The following is a 25,650-nucleotide window of genomic DNA, read 5'->3' as shown; positions in this document are numbered from 1 at the left end:
GGCCATTCCTCGCCCATCTCTCACTGGCCCTTGCTTCTCTCCTGTAGGGCACATGACTGACCTGATTTACGCAGAGAAGGACCTCGTGCAGTCTCTGAAGGAGTACATCCTTGTGGAGGAAGCCAAGCTCTCCAAGATTAAGAGGTGCACAGTGTCCTGAGACCCCACACTAAGTCATCCATCCCTACTGCTCCCCTTCCCAAGCCCATGCCTGTATCTGTAAGAAGAAGTCATTGAGAGGTGACCCAGGGGAGCTGACCTGCAGTTAACTTGTGCTAGTCCTCCAGAGTTGCTGAGTATATGGGTTAAGAAGCAACTGCCATTTTCCTTTCTACTTAACACGTTTTAATTTACATTGGAGCTCCCAGCTCTTGCCTAGATTAAGGGCTAGGGGTATCTAGGAAGTTACTATATTCATGTTTTATTATCTCTTGATGAAAGAGCTCTGGACCTCACCAGGGAAATTACCAGCCTGTGTGGGTGGGTGTGGCAGTCTTTTTTCCCCTTTGGTTCTACAGCTGGGCCAGCAAGATGGAAGCCCTGACCAGCAAGTCAGCTGCCGACCCTGAGGGCTACCTGGCTCATCCTGTGAATGCCTATAAGCTGGTGAAGCGGTTGAACACAGACTGGCCTGCACTGGGGGACCTGGTCCTGCAGGACTCGGCTGCCGGTGAGGGGCAGTGAACGGGGATCAGCTGTGTCTGTGTGCCTGTCTGCTTCTGCCTGGTGCTGTCCTTGTTGGTTGGTTTTAAAAATGTTGTAACGATCACTTCCTGTTCTTTTGTAATGTTTCCTGGTAATGACATTTTCTAATTATGCTTCATTTTCTAAATATACTTTTGATAACACACTTCAGGAACACAAACTCTATCACATAGAAATCACGATGCTTAATCCAATTGCTCCATGATAAGCACCATTACGATTGTAATCTTGGGGGATGGAGAGGTCACACAGGGGTTAAGAGCACTGGCTGCTCTTGCAGAAGAAGCAGGTTTGGTCCCCAGCATCTGTATGATGGTTCACAACCATCTGTATTTACTGTCCCAGAGAGTCTGACACCCTCTTCTGACCTCTGCAGGTGCCAGGCACTCCTGACACACAGATATACATACAGGCAAAATACTCATTTATACACATAAAATAAGCTTGAAAGAATATTTAAGAAACCCTATAATCTTGGGCTGGTGAGATGGCTCAGTGGGGAAAGCCCTCACCATGCCGGTGTGAGGACTGAAGTTTGGATCCCCAGAAGCCGTGGAAAGCCAGGCAAGTGCATGGCAGAGATTTCCCCTGGGCAAGCTGGCTAGCCAGACTAGTTCATCAGTGAGCTCTGGGGTCAGTTGGAGACCTGCCAGGGTGATTGAAGAAGGCACAGGACTTCAAATTCGAGCCTCCATACACATCCAGCGCATATGTGTGCACCCTCCTGCATGAGATCATGCATACGCATACATTTACAAATACCACACATGCATACATACACCAGAAAGAATTAACCTGCTTATGTGTGAGTCAGGTGGGCTGAGTGTCGGGGCTGAGGCCAGCTGGGGAAGTAGAGGCTTCGTCTGAATTCTTTCCTATGTATGTCTTTTACAACATGTGTGGGTTCAACATAAACATGTGTCCAGTCCTGGGTGTCCCAGCTTCTGCAGATGCCATTAAGCATGGCTGTGCCATGATCGTAATGGCTGGATAGTCATCTGTCACAGCGATACTGTCCAAGCCTGGTCAACTCACTGCACCTGGGTTGTTTCCAAATTTTCAGCGTTTTTTACATATGCATTATGGTGTCTGCCTCCGATTATTTTTCTAAGTTAAATTCCTAGAAATGTTATTTGCAGGGCAGATCACAGGTTTGCTAAGGGCTCTTTCTGGAGTAGGTGCTTTCTGTGTGTGAACATGTTCCTGTTATCCAGAGGAGAGGATCTTGGTAATGGAAGGGTGGGCTGGAGGTGGGCCACGGGATTCCCAGCCTCAAGCTGGGCCTCCTCACTGAGCCGGGAGTGCAGATTAGCTTCAGACTAGCCCTCTCTCTGGCTGAGACTGGTTACAGCCACGTGACCCACTGGGGTTGGGCTTGGCTGGGGGCTGGGTAGTCTCCCGGGAGGGTTTGGTGAGCTCAGCCCTGCTGGAGCTGTGCCTGTCAGCTCGCAGCCTCCAGAAGCCACTGCCTTTCCCAGACTCTCTCCCCCCCCCCCCCCCCCCCCCGCCCCTCCTTTCCTGGGCTGGGCCTGCTGCTCAGAACAGCTCAGAACAGGCTGTTCCTCCTGCTTGCTGGAGAGGTAGGCGAGGAGGCCTGTCCTGATGCACATGATTTGCTGTCTGATCTTGTCGTCCCCGAACAACTGCCCGTTAATATCTGGAAGCTATGATTACCTGGAAGGTGATGGGACAGGCCCAGAGAGCAATCATTTCTGTTTGTCTCTAATGTTGGTTGCTTGCCCCTTCTGAAGGGCTTGCCTTCTTTTTCATGGATGCTAACATCCTCAGAGTTCCTGACCATAGAGCTGTGGAGAAGATAATGCAGCAGCTTGTTGATCCCTGGACCCCAGCTTGCCGAGATGAGAAGAGGTGGCAGCGGGTGTAACACTCTTGGAAAGGGGCCAGGGACAGGCCAGGGATGGGCCAGGGACGGGCCAGGGACGGAATGCGTTGGAGTTCCTCTCCCAGTCCTCAGTTCTTAGCAGCTACAAAGGCCTGAATCATTAGCATGGCAAGGCCCGGAGTCCTGGAATATCGGGAGTTGTGTCTCTGGCTTGTGGCTCTGGCAAAGCCACCTGGGGCCACTTCAGTGGTCAAATCTGTCTAGGCTCTGGGCTGTGGTCTTGGTGCCACAAGCGCATACCCTGACTCTAGACTCTTAAGTGCTAAGCTGTGTGCAGAGCCTTTGGTTCCAAATGAACAGTACAGGGAAGGCTAAGAAAGAAGTTCTGTCGAGGAGCCCCCAGGAGGGCCTCCTGAAGGAGGCGGCTGCTTTGTTGTTCCTGCTATTATTTTGGTGCGGGCTCCCCAGTACATGCCAGGCAGGTGTTCCATCGCTGAGCCTACAGCCCGCCAACAGCCTTTGAGGGAAGGGACAGGGAAATCCCGTTAGCCAAGAGACCTTCTAGTGACTGCCTCTGGTCCCCGGTAGAATTCTGTCCCCTGGATTAAGAGTGACCTCTCTCCTCACTGTCACTTGGAAGGTTTCGTTGCCAATCTCTCAGTCCAGCGGCAGTTCTTCCCCACTGATGAGGATGAGTGTGGAGCTGCCAGAGCGCTGATGAGACTTCAGGACACCTACAAACTGGACCCAGACACGATTTCTAGAGGGGAACTTCCAGGTGATGCACCTTCGTTTACTTACGTCTCTCCAGTGTCTGGACAGGTCAGACTGACTTAGGCACTGTTGGTGTTGGTGTCGGTTTTGGGGTTCCCATTGGATGCCAGTCTCCCATGCGTCAACCCCTACCTCAATGTCTTGATTCAGATATTAGCCAAGACTTCTCCTCTGGTGTTAGAGAATGGAGACTGTTGATCGGGAGTCTCCCTCAGCATCCACGCCCAGAAAATCGCCCGTCTGCTGGCAGACCTGCTTCCATGCCCAGCCTCTTGTTGCTTTCTGTCCAAGGCTGGTCTGTGGACTCGCTGCTTCTATCCTACGTCCCCTAGTTAGTCCCTTCTCTTTTCATTCTGTCCTTACCTCTCTGTGCTCTCTCTCTGAGTTCATGTATAGCCCCACCTGTTTCCCCATTTCTTGTTTTTGTCCCTCTTTCCCTGCATGATCTGTCTGTCTGTCTGTCTGTCTGTCTGTCTCTCTCCTGATCTGAAGTCTCTGTAGCCTATCTCTCATACTTCTCCTTTAGATCCAATGCTCTTTTGAGTCCATTTCTTCGTTCCTTCTGAGGCTGCTGGGTAGTGATTTATTTTCTCTGCCTCCCTCCCATTCTCACGTACTCCTGAACCCAAGGTACCTTTGTGTCTCTCCTCTGTTGTCCTGTTGTTCAAAGTCACCAAGAGCACAGGGTGAGTGAAGCCAGCAGGCAGGTTACCGGCATAACACCCTTTAACTTCGGAGTAGCGTCTGGTTCAGATCGTTTCTTTCTGTCTGATGTCTGGATTCTGGTGCCGATCTCTGCTTTTTTTCTTTTCACATGTCTGGCCATTCATTCATTCATTCTTCTTCTTTTTTTTAATTGTCCTTTTCCCTGCTTGCTGCCTAGTGCTAGTGACTATAAACTTACAGCGTTTAGGGGGTTATTTGAGACCAATAAATCCAAGGATTCAGTTGGACCTCATTATAATTTAAATACCTCCTCCCTTCTTTGGAGCCTAGGGAAGATGCAGCAGAGAGAGACCCGAGTGATGTAGGAGCTGTCTTCCTCCTTAGATGTCCTGTGACTGACTACTCAAGGCCAGGGTCTTGGTGTGCAGGACTGTGCTGAGCTGACGGGGGAGGAGGGTTCTCTCTATTCCTGCTTCAGTCAGGTGTTGGGCCAAACCCAACCATGAGGCAGAGTGAGAAGGTAATTCTGGGAAGCTTTTGACCTTGTAGCTGAGAGGCGTGCCTGGTGGGAGAAGGGAGCTGTCTACTGACAGCCTCCTTCCACAGTTAACAGGCCCCTGAGTGTCCTGAGTGGGGGCAGAGGGCAAAGGGAGTTACTCTCCAGAACTCCACTCACTGTTGGCTCTGAGCCCCTCTCCAGGTGAGCCCCTCCTCCAGGTGAGCCCCTCCCCCAGGTGAGCCCCTCCCCCAGGTGAGCCCCTCCCCAGGTGAGCCCCTCCCCAGGTGAGCCCCTCCCCAGGTGAGCCCCTCCCCCAGGTGAGCCCCTCCCCAGGTGAGCCCCTCCCCCAGGTGAGCCCTTCCCTAGGTGAGCCCCTCCCCCAGGTGAGCCCCTCCTCCAGGTGAGCCCTCCCCCAGGTGAGTCCTCCCCCAGGTGAGCCCTCCTCCAGGTGAGCCCTCCCCAGGTGAGCCCCTCCCCAGGTGAGCCCCTCCCCCAGGTGAGTCCTCCCCCAGGTGAGTCCTCCCCCAGGTGAGCCCTTCCCCAGGTGAGCCCTTCCCCAGGTGAGCCCTCCCCCAGGTGAGCCCTCCCCCAGGTGAACCCTCCTCCAGGTGAGCCCCTCCCCAGGTGAGCCATTCCCCAGGTGAGCCCTCCCCCAGGTGAGCCCCTCCCCCAGGTGAGCCCTCCCCCAGGTGAGCCCCTCCCCAGGTGAGCCCTCCCCCAGGTGAGCCCTCCCCCAGGTGAGCCCTCCCCCAGGTGAGCTCAGCTGTTTTCATCACTTGGTGTGTTGCCCTACGGGGATGACATGCAGACCTGTGTTCCTTGTCAAGGCATGTCTCTGGGCTTCCAACCAGGGTAGGACAGTGCCTGGAGACACCTTTACTTGGACATTCCATGGATTGCACAAACTTCATTCAGTTTGTGCCAAATTGAAATTCCCATCTGGTTTTGAACTGTTTGCCCTCTGTCTTCGCCTGTTATCTTAGCAAAAAGCACTTCTGCCTGTTGGCAGCCTAAGCCATAACCTTAAAGTCTGTGGATTCTGTCTCTCTAATGCCCTCTGACCTTTTCTCATATCTCCAACAAACTTAGGATAATTTTCTGTGTGCTCCTAAGCACACACGTATCCATTTGAGTTCAATGCTTAGCTTTCAGAAGTGACCCCGAAGTCTGCCTATAAGTGATGGTCTTTGAGCCCCCACTGCCTCCGTGGGACATTGTTCCCAGCGTCTCTCAGCTCTATTACCCTTACCCGTGTGGGCTCCTCCCCATCTGATAGTCCTTGAGCACTCAACCTAGCTGTCACTGTTCATGAAACAGGCACTTGAGTTTCCTTCTGAGGAGGGTGCCGAGTTCTGGAAGTCATTCTTCACATTCTTGGCATTCACAGGACATGTTGATAGTAGCTGCTGGTCTTTCGCATCCCGAGGCAGCATCTTCATATGTCATCTCGTTGAGTTTTTGGTACCAGTCCTTTAAAACTGATGCTGGTGTCTCTGTTTAGATAGATTTGGGTAGATATTATACTTATTTAGGTAGGGGATTGAATCTGAGGTTGGGTAACTTGTCCAGATTCACACAATGGGTAAGAATGCAGCAAAGTCCACATAGACCTGGCTTGGTCCAGGTCCAGAGCACAGTTTGCTTATCTTTGTTACATGGCCTGTTGTGATAGGCTCCTGAGTCCGCAGAGTCAGTGGAGACCCTTGGAGACTTGTGGAGAAAGGAAAGTTCCCATAAGCCCACTAATGCTTGACCTGCCTATGACTCCTTCTTGTGTTTACTTTCCTGACATTCTATCCCATGTTGTCAGATTCTGGGTCACCAGGATGAACAGACTGTGGTCTGTGCAGCAACTGTCGTCCTGTGGCGGGGTTTCCTCCTGGGAAGAGGCCCATGGTGGCCCTCAGGCCAAGAGAGGGATGCATGAGTAGTTCTAGCATGCCATCCATGCCGGATAGCTGTTAATAGGGAGATGCGTGTGGCTGCAGGCAGGTCCTAGCCCTCCTCGTTCTGTGGGATCTGCTTTCTCATTATTCGAGGAGAAACACATCGTCTTTGCCATCCCAAGCCTGTCTGAAGCTCTGCATCTCCCTAAAGCTGCTGCTGTTCCTCAGGTTGAAATCATCTTCGTGATCACTTTCCATTAGACATGAGGTCTGCTGAACTGATGCTCGAATGTCCTTGCTGGATTGCAACCTTGGTTCTTTGTCGCCATTGGTATCCGTCACCTGTTCCATTACCTGTATCCTCTTAGTACCTTTTCATGTTACTGCACGTATGTTCCCTTGAGGTCTAACCTCGGACCTTCTCTGTCCTTTCCTTTTTCAGACTCTTCTACATGTGACTGCCCTTGTCCATGGCTTTCATGTCACCTGAATTCCATTCTTAAATTCATCTACGTTTTCTGCTCTTCAGAATTCCATGGCCAGCTGCCTTCCACGCATTTTCTCTTGTTTTGACCCACAGGACCTATACCCACTGACCTCAGGGCCATGTCTTGGTGGGATTCCTGAACTGCCTGTCACAAAGCCCCTTCCCGCTTGAGAGAAGGAGTCTGAGGCTTAGAGATTGACTCTGAACTATAACCTCAGCTAAACCAACCTCTTTATGCTCACTGCATTGATGGTATTTCATGGTGTGTGGCATGAAGTCTGGGTGGGATTTTGCTTGGGTAGTGGCCCAGCATTTCTCCCAAGTGAGCGACTTCCTTCTTAACCCAGAGGCATTTCAGGGCCCGACGGTTGCTTTTCCTGCTGCAGGAACCAAGTACCAGGCCACGCTGAGTGTGGATGACTGCTTTGGAATGGGCCGCTCAGCCTACAATGACGGAGACTATTATCACACGGTGCTGTGGATGGAGCAGGTGCTGAAGCAGCTAGACGCTGGGGAGGAGGCTACCGTAACAAAATCCCTGGTGCTGGACTACCTGAGCTATGCTGTCTTCCAGCTGGGTGACCTGCACCGTGCCGTGGAGCTCACCCGCCGCCTGCTGTCCCTTGGTAAGGAGGTTAGGGACTGGACCTAGCGAGGGAACTTGACCCTTCTGGCCACATTGCTCGATCATCTCTTGGAACTAAATCAGTTTGATTGTCACCTGGCCAGTGATGAGCGTCTCAGTGATTTCAACCGCCTTTCCAGCTGCTGACTAGCTCCTCACCACAGTCTTGATGTTAGGCCATGCCCAGCTGGTGATGGCTATTCAAAGGCCTGTGACATCCTTGTGTGTATACGTGTGTTGCTCATGCATGCACACGGTGGCACTTTTAAAAATAAGGACCTAGTATTGTGGTGCTTGTACCATTATGCAGGGTAGACCCTTCGCTGTAAAAATACAGATGGAGAAGCACGCCATACTTCTGGATTGCTGTAGTGACAGTAATCTAGCTATTAGTGGCCTGAGGTCTAAAGTCGGACTTAGCATGCCATTTGTACTCTGTATGTCTTGTGATGTGGGACAGAACAAGGCTCAACGCACTCGTTAAAGCCTGTTAATTGCACCTTTTCCTAATATCTAGGAATGTTGTCTGGAGTTTCACAGGGCAGCGAAGACTTGACTTTGCCAATGCTTTCCAGGGGGCCTGCATGTGAGGTCAGCTAGCATTTGAGTGTCCTACAAGGCCAACGTGGGTAGAGAGTCTTGTAGAATCTGTCACGAGAGTTAATAAGAGCCCTGGACAGGGAGTCAGGGCCCCCCGACTCTTCTGTGTGGCTTCATCTTAAGTCACTGAACATCTTTGAGACAGTTTCGTTATCTGGGGAGTGATGTAGAAATCCTGCCGTGGCTGTGGCTTCAGATACTGTGTTGTCCGACAGAGATGTGACTCTTCTATTTTTAAATAAAACTTTATTACATTTATTATTCATTCATTCATTCATTCATTCATTCATTCATTTATTGTGTATGTGGGTGAATGTAAAGTGCCACAGTGTACATATGGTCAGGGGCCAACTCTAGGGAGTCAGTTCTCTCCTTTTACACCATGTGGATCCTGGGTATTGAACTCAGGTTGCCAGGCTTGGTAGTAAGCACCTTTCCCTGCTGAGCCATCTGGCCTGCCTTGTGGCCCTTCTTTTTTTTTTTTTTAAACCAGTATCTCAGCTTGCCTCCTGTTTGTAGCCAGTGTGTGATGTGATCCCTAGACCTGACTGCACTCTGGGGAATGGCTTCATGTAGCTACAGCCAGTCACAAGGAGGAGGCAGAACTCCAGGAGATCTCCTGGAGGTCCCCGCAAGTTCTGAGTTCTGTCTAACCCCCTAGTTACTAGCTAAACGTGCTCCGCTTTAATGACACGTCTCCCTCATCCCTGGACAAGATGAAAGGGCCTCTGTTGGCTTTTCAGCTCTGGCTGGCACACCCTGGCGAGGTGCGGCAGCCAGCAGAGCGGAGCGTACCAGTGGGCTGCTGGGCGAGGAACGGCTCACAGAGCAGTTTCTGTAAATGACCTAACAGATGTTTGTGGTTTCCTTGTCCCCTCACGTTTCGCTTTTTCTAGACCCAAGCCATGAACGAGCTGGGGGGAATCTGCGGTACTTTGAGCGGCTGTTGGAGGAAGAAAGAGAAAAAGCGTTGTTCAATCAGACAGAAGCTGGACTAGCGACCCAGGAAAACTTGTACGAGAGGCCTGTGGACTACCTCCCCGAGAGGGACGTGTATGAGAGCCTGTGTCGTGGGGAGGGCATCAAACTGGTGAGACCTGGGAAGGGGCCGGTGGCCTGGCTGGGAACCTGAGTGCTGGCTCTGGGGAGGCAGCATGGGACGTTCCACAGCCTATTTGCACTTTTCTCAGCATCTGCTGAGGCTGATAGGTGGGTGTTCTCTGATGCATAGGACAGAAGATTGTTTCCATGGATGCTCCAGGGAGAATTCCTGTCCTCCAGGGCATTCCTGTACTCCCCACCCAGTGTGCTTACCTATCATTTGACTGATTGGTTTGAGGAAAATGGTGGGTGTAGCTATGCCTCAGGTCTCCAGGGAAGTCATGGTGTAAATGACAAGGGAGACTCATGGTAAAAAAGGCAACACTTGCTGAGGCTTTTGAGAGCCCTAGGGTTCCGCTGATCCTCACAGCTCAGTATGGGGGAGGTGCTCACCTTTCCTGTGTCCCTGATTGGCTTCCAATTGTTTTCTGTCTGGAAAGGCTTCTCCCCATCCACAGTGCTTCAGAGTTAATCAAAACTCCATGAAAAGGGTCAGGAAGTGCCCTCCGCCACAGGAATTGTGGAAATGAGGTGCTCTTTGGAGAGAAGGGGAGCTGCATGGTTTGTGTGAGGTCACTTCCTACTCTGGTTTTCTTCTGTGGTGAGGCTGAGGACAGCCTTGGCCATGGAGGGTGAAACCAGTGTGTGCAGACAGCTGGGCTGGAACTGAGGGTAAGGTCACTGTGCTCAGGCCTATGCTCTCTGCTCCCTAGACGCCCCAGAGGCAGAAGAAACTCTTCTGTAGGTACCATCATGGTAACGGGGTGCCACAGCTCCTCATCGCCCCCTTCAAAGAGGAAGATGAGTGGGATAGTCCGCACATCGTCAGATACTATGATGTGATGTCGGAGGAAGAAATCGAGAGGATCAAGGAAATCGCGAAGCCCAAAGTAGGTGTCTCTGTGGGTCCTGCTGGGGCACTGTGCGAGGTGGGGTGCAGTCCCTCCTTCTGCCTCTGTGGGGCAGCTTGTCTGTGTACTAATTCAGTCTCACCAATAGTTAGTGTGAGTACATTGATGCGCTGTGGACTTAGGCTGACATTGTAGGTTTATGACCTAGGAGAGAAGAAAAAGTAGGTAGGGACCCAGGATGGATAGACAAGAACATGAATAATAGCAGGTCATGTTGGGAGCAGGGCAGCTCAGTGACAAATGCCATTTCACCTGGTTGAAGGGCTAGTGTATGGATTGTTTTTAAGGAAATGAATGGTCTCAAAAAAGTGGAATCTGTGGAGCTCCTGATCAGGACTGCAGTGAGGGGTGAGGGCTGCAGTGAGGGGTGAGGGCTGCAGTGAGGGATGAGGGCTGCAGTGAGGGGTGAGGGCTGCAGTGAGGGTGAGGGCTGCAGTGAGGGAGGAGGACTGCAGTGAGGGAGGAGGACTGCAGTGAGGGAGGAGGACTGCAGTGAGGGAGGAGGACTGCAGTGAGGGGTGAGGACTGCAGTGAGGGAGGAAGACTGCAGTGAGGGGTGAGGGCTGCAGTGAGGGGTGAGGACTGCAGTGAGGGAGGAGGACTGCAGTGAGGGGTGAGGGCTGCAGTGAGGGTGAGGGCTGCAGTGAGGGAGGAGGACTGCAGTGAGGGAGGAGGACTGCAGTGAGGGGTGAGGACTGCAGTGAGGGAGGAGGACTGCAGTGAGGGAGGAGGACTGCAGTGAGGGAGGAGGACTGCAGTGAGGGGTGAGGGCTGCAGTGAGGGGTGAGGACTGCAGTGAGGGAGGAAGACTGCAGTGAGGGGTGAGGGCTGCAGTGAGGGGTGAGGACTGCAGTGAGGGAGGAGGACTGCAGTGAGGGGTGAGGGCTGCAGTGAGGGGTGAGGACTGCAGTGAGGGAGGAGGACTGCAGTGAGGGGTGAGGGCTGCAGTGAGGGTGAGGGCTGCAGTGAGGGAGGAGGACTACAGTGAGGGAGGAGGACTGCAGTGAGGGTGAGGGCTGCAGTGAGGGAGGAGGACTGCAGTGAGGGAGGAGGACTGCAGTGAGGGAGGAGGACTGCAGTGAGGGGTGAGGGCTGCAGTGAGGGAGGAGGACTGCAGTGAGGGTGAGGACTACAGTGAGGGAGGAGGACTGCAGTGAGGGAGGAGGACTGCTGTGAGGGAGGAAGGCTGCAGTGAGGGTGAGGGCTGCAGTGAGAGTGAGGACTGCAGTGAGGGGTGAGGGCTACAGTGAGGGAGGAGGACTGCAGTGAGGGAGGAGGACTGCTGTGAGGGAGGAGGACTGCAGTGAGGGGTGAGGGCTACAGTGAGGGAGGAGGACTGCAGTGAGGGAGGAGGACTTCTGTGAGGGAGGACTGCAGTGAGGGAGGAGGACTGCAGTGAGGGGTGAGGGCTACAGTGAGGGAGGAGGACTGCTGTGAAGGAGGAAGGCTGCAGTGAGGAGGTCTGCAGTGAGGAGGGCTGCAGTGAGATAATAAAAACCAGAGTGAACTGTTGACTTGGAGAAGGGTGTACATCAGTACAATCTAGATATTCTTCATCTTTACTTATTCATGTTTAAATTTTCAGTTCAAATACATTTTTTACTGAGCTTATTCCTCGTTGGTTGCTTTCTTTTTTTGTAAATTTTCTTCTTGGGAGTATTTAACTTATTACATTATTACATTAATTCACTATTATATACTAAATTATTGGATGGCTTTTTTTTTTTTTTAAATGTAGGGTCTTATGTAGTTCAGACTGGCTTCAAACTTGTTTTATATATGTCTAAGGATAACCTTGAACTTCTGATCCTTCTGCCTCCACCTCCTGAGGGCTAGAATTACAGATGTATAATATCACACCTGGTTTATACAGTGCAGGCAATCAAACCCAGGGCCTCATATGTGCCAGGCCAGCACTCTTTTAGCTGAGCCACGTTTCTAGCCAAATATGCCAAACTATTGGTTTTTTAAATCTATCCCCCCAGGGTAACTAGTATTTATTGGTGTGGCAGGACCTGTCTCCAGTGTTTCATGTGTGTGAACTGTTGTCTGTTGCAGATTCCAGGTCTGCTTTCATTTTCCCTTGAACTTGAGGAAGCTGATCTGTGTAGGTCAGAGGTGGTGGTAGAAGTTACTCCTTCTTGGGTTATCTTGACCAAATTGTCATCTGCAAGCGAGGAAAATATTTTATCCTCCCTAATAGTTAGAGCTCCTTTGCCTTGACCATCTTATTGGTATGCCTGGAACTTCTAGAACATTTTTGCTATGGACCTCCTTGTCTTGTTTCTGAGTATTGTAGAAATCCAACTGGTATTTGCTGCTACATATGCCATCGACTGTTGGTTCTTGTATACATGTCATGTTGGTACAATTATTCTTTGGTTTCTAGCTCATAGATGATTTGGTCCCATTTAAGGACTGTGGGCTGCTGTTGCCCCAGCTTTCTCCTGTCACAGGTGACCAGGAGGGAGGAATTAGCTGGCTTTCTATTGTTTTATTTGTAGCAGAATTGAAGTGGCTGAGGTGGCCAGAGCTTCCGCTCACGGACAGACCTAAGATGGGTTCCTGTAGTGGCCCTGGAGCTCTCCTTTGGAACAGCTTGGTTTGAAGACCTAGCACAGTCAGGAGACAGGATCTGTTGCTGGTATCATGGATGCGACTGAGGGTCAGTCTAGTCGATGTGTATGGAGCACTGTAACCAGGACCTGTCATGTCACTTTCATGGCCAGTTCCAAAGTCCTCCAGAGAAGAAAACTTAGTCGCCTGATTTCTAGCCAAGAGAGGTACTGGCAAGCCAAAATCTCCTGAGAGATTCCTTACCTGCCTTAGTCTGGGACATTGGACGTTTTTCTCTATGCACATGTATACATGAGCAGCAGGGATGGGGAAGGTGACTGGTGTTGGGATAACTGGTCTTTGAACAGGAGCCATGTGACAAGCCATACACATTGGCCATCATGAGCTGACCTCTCCTTTCCGGAGGCCAGGACAGACAGATGCTATTCTGGCTTTGAAGTGGGGCCAGTGAGCTTAGCTTGGCTTGTGGGGAATGCCTGGCAGCTGTCTGTGAGTCCCCAGTCTGCTTTCAAAATAGCCCCGTCTGTCCCTAGGGCAGAGCACAGCTGCCTAAAGTCTTTTTTGGGCACCAGGCCAATGCTGAGGCTCAGATGTTTTCACAGTCTAGTGGCAGTGTCTTATCAGGCAGGGATGGCCATCCACTAGGCTGATAAAAGGACCATAGATAGGAACCTGGGAAACCATCTTTCCTGGGTATGCTGGCTGCCATAGTCATATGAGAGTGTTAGGAGGCAAAGTGATCAGATGGGTCGATTTACTTCCGGACCAGACATGTGGTGTGGCTCCTCTTCTCCATCCCTCTGCCATCTCTTGTACCAGGCCACTGTCATCCCTTGCCCTGATTCTTGCTCCAACTTTGTTAGTCTTCTCCCCATTCTGCTCTCTCCGTAAGGTGGCCTGATAGTCCTTACATTCCATTGTGAATGCCCCTCCCTTGCATAAGACGGTCCCCATTTCAGCTTGTCCATAAGATGGCAGCAGACCCTGGTCTCTGTGCCTTTGGCCTCTTCCCATCTCACTACATCATGTCGCCTCGACCTATAGCCAGTGCCCTTTGCACCAGTGTCCTTGCCTGATGCTGTAATGTACATAGTACCCTAACCTGGACCAGCAGGTTCTTCTTCAGTGACAGGGTCCTGAGGGGGAAGGATCAGAGGTAAAGAAGATCAAACAGGTAGGCTCCGGAGGTCTCTAAGCTCTGTCTCGTGTCGGACAAGCTTATTAAGAAGTCCAGCATCTCATATACTGTTTCCAGGGGAGAAATGAGACAGTACCACTGCAAAGCTCTCATACAGTGGGACGAAGTCAGCAAGAAGCTAATCAAGCAGTGATGCACACGGGGACACAGGCTTCTCACAAGGGGACACAGGCTTTCTCACAAGGGGACACAGGCTTTCTCAAGGGCTAGGGCATTAGAGAGGAGCACACAGCCTTGGGACCAATAACCACAGAGTTTGGTTCTGAGGTCCCAAAGCTGCAGTTCCCCAAGACCTTTGCCCCAGGCCATTACTGTATCTGTTAAGGATCAGACAAGGAAGTCCATTCCTTCTCTATACACGAAGGTCTCAGAGAAAGCCTTGAATCGGCCCGGCTCTCAACAGTACCCAAGCTGCTGTAACCTTTTGGCTGTGCTTCCACAAGACATTAAGCTCACCCATCTTAATTACTTGGCTGGTTTTCTACTGTCTCCACTTGACCAAGTTATATGAAGGCAGGGGTCGTGTCTCGGTCACCACCTCGCACACAGTAGGCACCAGTCAGATAGTTACTGGAAGTAAGAGTCGGCACTATTCTGTTTGGTCCATATATACTTCTGCATGAACATGTCGGTCCATACCAGGACCGCATTGTGTGAGCCCATTAGGACAGTCCACACTACAAGGAAGGCACCTGTACTCTTGCTGTGGACAAGTATATCCCTCCTGGCAGTACCATTAAGCCTTTATATGGAGACTAGGGAGATGAGGTAGGGGAAAGGCGTGTGTGTGTGTGTGTGTGTGTGTGTGTGTGTGTGTGTGTGTGTGTGTAGTTGCCCATGAAAGGTGGCTTCTGCATAGCAGTTCATGTGCATCAGATTCCTGTTCTTTTCTCTGTTGACTCTGGGAGGGCCAGAAAGGGACTGAAAACTGTCTTACTTACTGAGCAGTGGGAGCCCAGCATGGCAGGAGGTACAGCAGACTGTGTTTGGATAGAAGGAAAACATGGGCAAACTTGACCATGTCAGGAGAATCCTCAGGTTGAAGCTCAGAGATGGCCCAGTCTGCGTGTGGTGGAATCAAAGCTGTGCTCAGGCAGTGTGGTGTGGGCCTGTCAAGAAAGGCCAAGTTTGAGGGATACATGTACAGACCAAGCAGAATTCATAGGCATAACGGTGCTGGCAGCATAGCCCCAAGTAGCAGAATGGGCAGGTAATGAGCAAGGAGGGTGCGGCCAGGCCTCATAGTATAGAGGAAAGTGTAGAGTAGACTGCAGTGTTGTGGGACCTTGGCTAGAACCACTTTCTACAGATATTTCCCACTGATGGGGCTGGTCCCCCTGGGATCAGTGTTCTCTGGATAAACACCCAAAACCAAAAAGGTAACTCTGTCCTGTCTTTTAGCTCGCACGAGCCACTGTTCGTGATCCCAAGACAGGCGTCCTCACTGTTGCCAGCTACAGAGTTTCCAAAAGGTGAGCAGACGTAGCAGTGGGGTGGGATGGAGCTTCCCAGCAAGGTTGCAAAAGAGTGCTGATGCCCACTTCTCCTGCCTGCTGCACCTTCTCTCCCTGTGGCATTTACCCTGTGTTGCCCATTAGTCCTGGCCTTGACTAGGAAGGAATCATCGGACTTCATCTAAGCCTGCCCATGCCTTTCTTCTTTGCTCAGCTCCTGGCTAGAGGAGGATGATGACCCTGTTGTGGCCCGAGTCAACCGCCGGATGCAGCATATCACAGGGTTGACAGTGAAGACCGCAGAACTATTGCAGGTAGGCTGGCCCTTGGGGCCGGAGGAGTTGGGAGGAGTTCTGTTGGTCTGTATGGTCTCCCAAGGTTCCCAGGCTGTCTGAGAAGGCTCACCTACTCCATTACTCACTCTTCTAATCAAAGGACCCGGCAGAAGCAAATTGATGGAGGAGAGGTCTGCTTTGGCTCACAGTTTGACTCCATCATGGTGGGGAGGCTTGGTAGAAGGAGCTTGCAGCACAGCTTGTTCACGTCTTGCTGGACCAGAAACCAGAGCGCTTGGGCTGGCCAGAACCAACAGCAGAGAAAACCTTCACGGTGCACATCCAGTGGTCTGATTATCCCAGCTAGGCCCCAAGATTCCACCCTCCAGAAACAGTACCACCAACAGGAGAGCGAATATGTACTCACATGAGCCTTGAGTTCACATCCCCAGCATCCACACAGAAAGCTGAGTGTGGCTAAGCATTTTTCTGCCACCCCAGCGCTGGGGAGAGTGCCCACAGGCTTGCTGGGTGACGGCTTAGCTCCAGGTTCATTGTCTCAAGGGAGTAAGGTAGAGCGTGATGGAGCAGGACACACAACATCCTTCTCTGGCCTCTGCATGCACACAGACATGTGTACACCCCACCATATACGTACACCACATACATAGACTACACACACACACACACACACACACACACACACACACACACACACACGGCTGGGGGTTGCTTTCAGGCCTAGGGAGATGGTATTCATGGAGAAGTTGGGCTGCTCTGGAGCTAGCTGTTCATACTGCTGGCAAATTCAGTGCTGTAATCTCTCACCAGGTCGCGAACTATGGAATGGGAGGACAGTACGAACCCCACTTCGACTTCTCTAGGGTAAGGCCCCAATCACAGATATTTCTGGAGGGCTCTGCCCTGGCTGGTTTGAGAAGGTTGGAGCTTCTAGAAGCATCTCAGCTTCCACATTATCCCTCCTCCACCTACCACCTCGCCAGGGAAAAACTACGTTGTTGGTGAAGCACCTGTGGAGCCCAGTGGGGCCTGGTTGTTTCCTGTCCATGTGGGGAGTGTTTGGCCCAATAATAAAGCAGAAGATCTCTCTAGGTCCCTGTGAAATCTTTTCTGACCTCCCTACCCTTCCCTGTGTTCTTTCTGGGGTTCCCTTTGCAGCCCTGTCCCGTATCCCTGCTGTGCTGTGGGAGGAAGGCACGCTTACCATCCCCCGACCCTTTTGGTCCCCGTCCTTTGGGTGGCGGGTAACTTAGTTGCAAACTTAGATGAAAGTTGTTGTCTGTTGCAGCGACCCTTTGACAGCGGCCTCAAAACGGAGGGAAATAGGTTAGCGACGTTTCTTAACTATGTAAGTACCGGGCCGGGCCCATTTGTTCCCTCTCCCTTAATTTTATAGAGCGATGAGCAAGATGCTTTCAAGCGTTTAGGGACTGGGAATCGTGTGGCCACGTTTCTAAACTACGTGAGTATGATGCGTGCGCCCGAGGGGGCCCTGTGGAGACCCTGGGGCCAGAGGGCTCCTGTACATCCCACCCCCATCGGGGCTCACAGCATCAGCTGCTGCAGAGCGGTCCGTCAGTGCCCTTCCTGGCTAGAGAATAAAGAGCTGGCTTTTGTTCCCATCTGTGTGCTTAGCCTTCTCCTACCCCCTGGCTCTTTCCTACCACCTCCCACAACATTTTTTTTAAGCTGTGGTAAAATATACATAATATAAAAATTGCCATCATAACAGTCTTCCGTGGGCTTCGGTGATTATTTATTAAATCCATCCCTAATGTGAACCATTTACCATCTGTTACCATAGCTCTTCTCACCTCATAAAATGGAAACTCTACTTCTATTCAGCAGTAATTCCAGCGTCCCTTCCCACCACCACCCTGCTTTCGGAGACCACAGAACCTCATCAGAGTGGAGTCCTGGAGTGTCTGTCCTTCTTGCTGGCTGATTCCCTCAGCTCGTATCTTTAACATGTGTCTGTGTGGCATGCTCTGCGTCCTTTCTGATGGATGCAGTGCTACTCTGAGCTTTGGGAATGAGAGCCATGGTGGGCTCTGTCCTAGTGGGAGAGTGCAGAGGTGGCCAGGAGGTGCCTTTACATGGAAACTGCCTCTGTTTCCTCGGAGGCTGGGTAGCCAGCTTCCCTCCTGCTGCCCCCTGCCCCTCATCCATAGGCTGTCAGTTTACCTCTCCCCACTATGATAGCCCATTCTAAGGATGCGGAGTCAGGGAACTTAGAAACAAAGTTTATTTTTTCCCTCTAAGTTTTAATTATCCTGGAGACTGCTATGCACATACACTGCTGAGCTGGTCCTATGTGGTCTCCGTTGTGACATCTGAGGTCTGACTTGGGAGACTCACTTGAAGCATGGGAGAGATTGTTATTTAGTTACCATGGAGACAAATACTGAAGAATTTGCCCAGGCATGAGGTTCAGTAAAGGCTTCATTTAGGAAATAGCGTGTCAGTTGAGACTTGAAAATTAAATGGAAATTTGTGGAACATATTTTGGCAAAGAAGAAGGTGTGTGGGAACCTAGGAGGGAAAAGGTTTGGGATGTCGGGAAACGGGAAAGGCTAGTGTATGTGGAGAGAGAGGTGAGTGAGACTGACTTGAAGATTCGCTGGGTTTGAACCCCAGCACCAGGGAAGCCACTGGGTCTTTTCATCTTCCTTATTATGATCCCACTGAGGTCCTGCCCCTTCAGTCAGGCTGGTGTGGGACATTTCTTAGCTCTAATGCTTACTGCCTTTTAGGCCTTTTTTATTATAGCATAGACAAACAAAACACTTCAAGTAAGAGTGCAATTTACAGGAGAAAGCAGGGCAGAGTAGCATTCTGGGAAGGTGGAGGTCTGATTAGAGCAGCTAGAGCCAGAAAGATGGCCACACAGGGAAGGGGGTACTCCTGAGGTTGGAAGCCTCCTAGGGAGAGGATTCAAGATGGGGTCAGGGTCAAGATAAACATTTTCTTCTTTCTTTTCTTTTTCTTTTTTTTGATATGTATTTAATATGTCTGAGCATTTGCCTGCATATGTGTGTACATATATGTTGTATGTACCACATGCATGCATGGTGCCCAAGAGTCCATTAGAGGGTGTTGGATTCCCTGGAACTGGAGTTACAAATGGTTGTGAGCCACCATGTGAGTGCTGGGAACTGAACCTGAGTTGCGTGTAACAGCAAGGGCTCCTAACTGCCAAGCCATCGCTAGCCTAAGATAGCATTTTCTACATAGACTCAGGTTGTTCCTATCAAGGACAGCCTGAATATGGGTCTTCTGGGGCCTTTAGCTCTCGAACCTCCAGGCATAGAGCAGTCTGGATGAACACGACAGCTTAATCTGCGTGTGGGAAGTCTTTCTTGGCTGAAAGGCTTCCATTGCCATAGAGCAGAGCCTCCAGGTAACTACTCATGCTTGGTGTAGGGTGACCTGCATGCCTGGTCATGTCCTTGAGGCTTTGGCGCTCTGCTGTCCTTGGGTAGAGGGGCCAAGCTCTTTGCCTTATGTTCCCAGATGAGTGATGTAGAAGCTGGAGGTGCCACTGTCTTCCCTGACCTGGGAGCTGCAATTTGGCCCAAGAAGGTAAGCGTGATTCTTCAGGGTCACACGTTTGAGCAGGGCTCAGACCTTGTTTCTGTCCCCCGGTGCCATTGACTGTCTACTTGACTGTCAATGTGATGTGCCTTAGTTCCTTCCCACCTGCGCCCTGGACTGTGGTCCCAACTTCCACCCAGGGAGAAGGGATGGGGAGAGAAGACCCTTCAGGGCAGGTGGGTTTCTGACCTTCCTTCTATTTGAGGGATAGGTGCTTTTGAACCCTGTCCCCCAAAGACAGGAAGGGGGGCATTTCTGCCGAGGGGTGGATGGTTCTAGATTCTTAGAGCGGGCCCTTGTGACTTGGTCTTTAAGATGTGCTCTGACAGCTCGTCTCTTTCCCAGGGCACAGCTGTATTCTGGTACAACCTTCTGCGGAGTGGGGAAGGGGATTATCGAACGAGACATGCGGCCTGCCCTGTGCTTGTGGGCTGCAAGTGGGGTGAGTGGGGAAGGGATTATCGAACGAGACATGCGGCCTGCCCTGTGCTTGTGGGCTGCAAGTGGGGTGAGTGGCTGGGGCGGGGGGGTGTTGATGGGGTCTCGGCTGTAGATGCAGTGGTGGAAACAGCTGCTAACTGCTGTCAGGTCTGCACATCACAAAAGGTTTCCTTGGCTGCTTGTACCACCCAGGCAGAGCTCCTGCAGCTGGTTGTCAATGCTCAAGAGATGCTCAGAGAGTCAAGGAAGCCTGGGCTGCGTAAGCACCATAGGTCCAGGTAGCTTTTCAGAGAAGTGGGCTCTGGCAAGGGTTTTAGTGGAGAATAGAGCTGGAAGCAGAAGGGAGGGAGGGTGCCTGTGTGAGGCCAGCAAGACACTTGTGGCTACAACCAGCATCTTAGGTAACAGGCTTGGGAGGACTGGCTGTCCTTGTCACTTGAAGAAGGGGAGGCCTGAGATGAGCCTGGTCTGAGAGATGAGATTGGAGGCTGGGACAGACCACAGAGGATGAACTTGAGCCTTACTCTGGAGCAGCTGTGGAGAGCTAGGAAAGGCGTGGACTAGAATGTGACAGGAAAGGATCACATGCATTTATAACCCTTGGAGTGTGGGAGGTTTACTGATAAGTTTACAGAAAAGGTAAAGTAAACAAATGAAATTGAGGTAGTTGCTGATCTGGGAGGAAAAAGTATCTTAGGTAACAGGTATCTTAGGTAGGTCTAATTTACTAGATGTCGAAAGTGTGGCACTAACCCGACACACGGAAGCACTGCGTGTTTAATTTTAACTGGTTTATCATTGCACTACATAGGCTGCTAATCAAGTCTTCTAGACAGTTCCTTTAGTTATGTACAGGTATTAAATTGTATTTTAAAATCTCTGACTTTAGTAGTGCATTACTTTAAAAACGTGTGTGTGTGTGTGTGTGTGTGTGTGTGTGTGTGTGTGTGTGTGTGTTTACATGTGCTATGTTACATGTGTGCAGGTCAGAGGACAGTTTGAAAGAATTGGTCCTCTTTTTGCACATTGTGGGTTCTGGGGATTAAGCTCAGGTTACTGGGCTCCTGACATGAGCCGTGCCATCTGCCTGCATTACTCTATTTCTTACGAGAGAGTTCGTGTTTGAGGAACGGAGTCTTGGTGCATGCCTGTGACATGCAGTGCTGATACCTGTGCTTCAGCTAGGGTGCCCACAGCATTGAGATTCTGCTCTGTCACTCACGGGGCCTGAGGCTCGCGGCCAGGCCCTGTACACTGTGTGCAGGTTCCCCGTCCTCTCCTCTCAGTTTCTACTCGCCACTGTCCCAGCTTCTTGAGGTCCTTCACACTTAGCAGAGGGGCCTCTGCCTTTGAGGACCTTCCCACGCCACTTCCTGCATCCAGCCCACTTAGAGTGAGTGGCAACCGTATGATATGCCCCGCCCTCTTTCCAGGATGACTTCCTGTTCTGTGTCAGTACTGCTTCCCTAACATCATGAGATGTTCCCATGGCAACCTACATATATGCATTGAATCACTGGTAGACATTTGTGTGTAAAGTTACCTGCGTGTCTGTGTGTTTTCAGCAGGCTTGAGGTCTGAGCCGGGTCGCTCTGGGGCCTTATCCCCGGAGCACAGGGCAGTGGTCGTCATGGAGGAAGCATTCATTTTGGCTGCTGACCTGATAGGTTGAATCATCACATACTTGCTTTCTCTTCACAGTCTCCAATAAGTGGTTCCATGAACGAGGACAAGAGTTCTTGAGGCCTTGTGGGACAACAGAAGTCGATTGACGTCCTTTGCTCTGCCCTTTCCTGGCCCCATAGCCAAGTCATCAAGTTCAGCGTGACGGATTCCTTTGTGTGTTCCAGCTCCTGTCAGGCAGGTCATTGGAGGAGCCAGTGTTTGTCTGAATTTGAGAGAGTGTGTCCTGGGCCGAGTCCTGGGTGACCTGGGCCCCAGACTCTGGCCAGCCTATGCTTCCTCTGGCTCCAAGGGTAGCATTGGTGTGGCTGCTGCAGAACCAGACTGTGTAGCACCTCGGTCGGTGCCTTCGTACCTCAGATGTTTCAGGTGGGAGATGTTTTAGTGAAACCAAAGTTCTGATGCTGTGTTTACAGGTTTGTTTTTATGACATTTCTATTTGTTGTGGCTTTAACCAAAAAATAAAATCTCCCTGCCAGAAGCCTTAAATAGCCTTATTTTGGAGCGTTTGGGGTTTGTTGTTGTTGTGTTGTTTTGTGTTTTTTTTGTTTTGTTTTTTTTTTTTTTTTGGTTTTTCGAGACAGGGTTTCTCTGTGTAGCTTTGCGCCTTTCCTGGAACTCGCTTTGGAGACCAGGCTGGCCTCGAACTCACAGAGATCCACCTGGCTCTGCCTCCCGAGTGCTGGGATTAAAGGCGTGCGCCACCACCGCCCGGCGCTGTTTTGTGTTTTTAATCCAGGAACTGAGGCTGGCTCAGTTCAAAAGGACACACACACACACACACACACACACACACACACACACACGGACCTGAATTCTGACTTCCAGCATTTACATAAAAGTCGGGTCTGGCAGTGCGTGCCTGTGATCCCAGTGCTGGGGAGGTGGAGACAGGAAGACCCTTGGGACTTGCCAAAATTGGGGAGCTTCAGGCTCCTAAAATACCTAAAGTGGATGGCTGGTCTCCACCTGCATGTGCACACACAAACACGCTCACACATGAATGTGTACACACACAATCCAGGAGCTCTGACCAGTTCCACCACTTTGTATGTCTCCACTGTGCAGACATTCTGCAGAGCACAGCCCTAGCCTTGGGTTCTAAAGCTGGTTTTAACACCCATGTGCCCTCTAGGCTTGTGTACTTTTCTGGAAACTGGAGGTAAATAATCTCATCTGGCCACCCAGAGAACATAGAAAGAACACGTGCTCACAGTTGGGATGCTGTTAGTGTTCAGTTTGGGATGTGTACACTGTGTTGTCCCTGGCTGGAACTTTTCCAATCAGCGCTCAGAAGCCACGTGGGTTCCTCCTGCCTGATACCTCCTTCCCTGTCCAGGAAGCTCAGGGATAACCATGGGATAGTGATTTGTGGTCACCATTGAAGTTTCCCTCCTGTGACCAGGTCACTGAACACAGTAACTTTATTTTCATTGACTGTGTTCTTAACTGAGTCAGAATATACATATATTCAGAATAAATATATATATATATATATATATATATCTGTTTTGCTGCTTTCGTTTGGTATTGTTTTAAAGATTTGTCTGTATTTTCATGGAGTTTGTTTCTACAGTTCATGCAGGGCCCTCTAGAGAAACAGAACCAACAGGATGAATATATATTACAAAGGGGATCTATTAGATTGGCTTACAGGATGCGGGCTGGGTAGTTCAACAGTGGCCAGCTACACTCTGGAGAGGCTGAGAACCAGCAGTGGTTCAGTCTAGGAGGTTTGTGACTAGTTGTCCCAATCTGGTGCTGAAGGCCTGAGGACTTCTGGAGAGTGACCAGTCCTCAGTCCGCATTGAAAGATGGAAGAGGCTTCATTGTGATGGCGGTGAAGGCTGGCAGCAGTGGCAGCCACACTGGACACACTCACCAGCAAGACCAAAAGGCAGGCACGGAAGAGTAGGAGCACTGCTGTTTTGGACTTTGCATCTGGACTTCCACAGGAAGGTGTTGTGTACTGTGGAAGAAGGTCCTCTTGCTTCCGTTAATCCCTCCTAGAAGTGCCCTCATAGAGCTGCCAAGAGGTGTGTCTCTTAGTTGACTTCAGATTCTATGATGTTGGCACTCAAGATAAATCATAATACAGTCAACACTCTACCGATGGGCATTTCAGTCTTTGTATAGTATGACAAAGGATGTGATAAGCAATTTTACACATGATTTCTGAGTTACATTTCTTGAGAATATTTACCTAGGAATGGAAATGTGAACTTGTAATTGGTGAGTCTTAAGTGTTACCACATGATGTATTACAGTGTGATATACACACATGCACAAGGAGTAAATGGAAGTTCCTACCCAACCTCCCTCCAGTGTCTGAAAGTGACTGCTGAACTTTGCCAGAACAAGGTGGGACAGTCCTTCAAAATTCCTGCTTCACAGAAGAGTCTGCCAGATATTCTAGGCCGGTAGGTCAAAGAGTGGATGCCCAGTATTACAGAGGAACCTTGGGTGGATGTCCAGGCAGCCAGATGTCTGTGGTTTCTATAGGTTTGGAAGTGGCTTGCACTGCACTTTCTGTTTACTCAGGTTAATAGTATATCTCTCTGGAGTCTTTGATGGAGTTGAAGACTAGATACAGTTGCAGTTATTCTTATTTATGACAGAAGGTAAATTAGGTACAAAACTTTGGACTCACCAAGATAGAATAAGTAATGGAGTATTTTCTCTGAATTTGCAAAATACAAATAGTCTGGATATTGTAAATGTAATCCTTACTTGATAATTGTTCTTGTTGTGTACAGTTTTACTATGTTAAAGTTGAAGTCCTTTCTCATTTAGACAAAAAGGGGGAAATGCGGAGCATTAACTAGGTAAAGATGTGTTACATTTGTTTATGCTGCAGAATATTACCTTAATTGTGTAAAGGTGTTGTTACTTCTGTTTATGCTTCATTTGTTTAACAGTGTAAGGATGTGTGTTTAATTATATAAAGATGTGTTGCATCTGTTTCACCTTGCCTGCCTCAGGCACCTAATTCATCGAATAAGGAGCTGAATGGCCAATAGCTAGGCTAGAGAAGGGGTAGGCGGGGCTAGTAGGCAGAGAGAATAGGAGAAATCTAGGCTCAGGAATGAAAAAGAAGAAGAAGAGAAGGAAGAGGAAAAAACAAGGGACACATAGAAACCAGGCAGCCTACCAGCCATCAGACACAGGAAGCATTTAGTAAGATTTACAGAAAGACTGTAAAAAGCCCCGAGGCAAAAGGTAGATTAACAAAACAAAACAAAGCAAAACCGGTTAATTTAAGTTAAAAGAAACATGCCTAAGCTAGGCCAAGCATTCAAAACTAATAATAAGTCTCTGTGTCATAATTTGGGAGCTAGTTGGTGGCCCCAAAGAAAAAGCCTGGTACAGCTTACACTTCCATATCAGATCATTGAAGGAAGTCAGGACAGGAACTCAGGCAGGGCAGCATCCTGGAGGCAGGAGCTGATGCAGAAGCCATGGAGGGGTGTTGCTTATTGGTTTGCTCCTCAGGGCTTGCTCAGCCTGCCTTCTTATGAAACCCAGGACTGTCATCCGGGGATGGCACCTCCCGTAATGGTCTGGGCCCTCTCAGTCAATCACTAATTAAGAAAATGTCGTACAGGCTTGCCTACAGCTCAGTCTACAGAGGCATTTTCTCAGTTGAGGCGCCCTCCTCTCAGGTGGCTATAGCTTATGTCAAGTTGACGTAAAACTAGCCAGCACACGTGATTTTATGAAAGATATCCCAGAGAGCTCTCTGTCTTCTTGTCATGTAAAAAAGATAGCAAGAAGATGGCGGACGCGGACGAGGAAGACACACTCACCAGACAATCTGCTCGCACTGTGGTTTTGATACTCCACGTGAAATAAACGCAGTAAACAGATCATCTTGCCCGGTGTGTCGTGTTTTATTACGGCAGCCCTCCCTGAGTGAGATGGTACCTATTGATGCTTATTGGTGATGCTGCACACCCTTTCATGTTTTTTTTGTTTTTTTTTTTTTTTTTGGTTTTTCGAGACAGGGTTTCTCTGTGTAGCTTTGCGCCTTTTTCCTGGAACTCACTTGGTAGCCCAGGCTGGCCTCGAACTCACAGAGATCCGCCTGGCTCTGCCTCCCGAGTGCTGGGATTAAAGGCGTGCGCCACCACCGCCCGGCCCCTTTCATGTTTCTTAGTCATCAGGTTTCTTCTTCAAGTTTTTCTTACTGATTCGCAGACATTTTAATTTTGTTCGTTATCTTCTCCAGATGCCTATTTTGTGGGGTGTCTTTTCCATGTTTAGTTCTGATAAAATGAAGGCTATCCCATCTTGTTGCTCTTCTGAAGGTA

At 50.1% G+C, this 25,650-nt stretch overlaps 1 protein-coding gene across 8 annotated transcripts in view; it reads left to right on the top strand.

Annotated features, from left to right (window-relative positions):
* Positions 1 to 21,821, top strand: part of P4ha2 (prolyl 4-hydroxylase subunit alpha 2) — a 40,444-nt gene extending 18,623 nt beyond the window's left edge. For 6 of the 8 annotated variants that reach the window (XM_052757777.1, XM_052757775.1, XM_052757776.1 and 3 more), the window contains 13 exons: positions 48 to 144; positions 519 to 670; positions 3,189 to 3,326; positions 7,247 to 7,486; positions 8,982 to 9,175; positions 9,900 to 10,076; positions 15,274 to 15,344; positions 15,541 to 15,640; positions 16,433 to 16,486; positions 17,019 to 17,084; positions 19,136 to 19,204; positions 19,562 to 19,658; positions 21,359 to 21,821. In XM_052757777.1, the coding sequence (XP_052613737.1) occupies positions 48 to 144; positions 519 to 670; positions 3,189 to 3,326; positions 7,247 to 7,486; positions 8,982 to 9,175; positions 9,900 to 10,076; positions 15,274 to 15,344; positions 15,541 to 15,640; positions 16,433 to 16,486; positions 17,019 to 17,084; positions 19,136 to 19,204; positions 19,562 to 19,658; positions 21,359 to 21,429 (1,526 nt within the window). In that variant the 3' untranslated portion in view covers positions 21,430 to 21,821. Of the gene's footprint in view, positions 1 to 47; positions 145 to 518; positions 671 to 3,188; positions 3,327 to 7,246; positions 7,487 to 8,981; positions 9,176 to 9,899; positions 10,077 to 15,273; positions 15,345 to 15,540; positions 15,641 to 16,432; positions 16,487 to 16,910; positions 16,971 to 17,018; positions 17,085 to 19,135; positions 19,205 to 19,561; positions 19,659 to 21,358 lie in introns of all 8 variants that reach the window. The other 2 variants (XM_052757780.1, XM_052757779.1) reach the window with 2 other exon arrangements.
* The last annotated feature ends 3,829 nt before the right edge of the window (positions 21,822 to 25,650 follow it).

This window comes from Peromyscus californicus, unplaced genomic scaffold (genome assembly GCF_007827085.1).
Source record: "Peromyscus californicus insignis strain IS unplaced genomic scaffold, ASM782708v3 Scaffold_3__1_contigs__length_106647218, whole genome shotgun sequence".
In the NCBI taxonomy this organism is placed as follows: Eukaryota; Metazoa; Chordata; class Mammalia; order Rodentia; family Cricetidae; genus Peromyscus; species Peromyscus californicus.
Note: the sequence above shows the minus strand (reverse complement) of the source record. Positions and strands in the feature narration are given on the sequence as shown.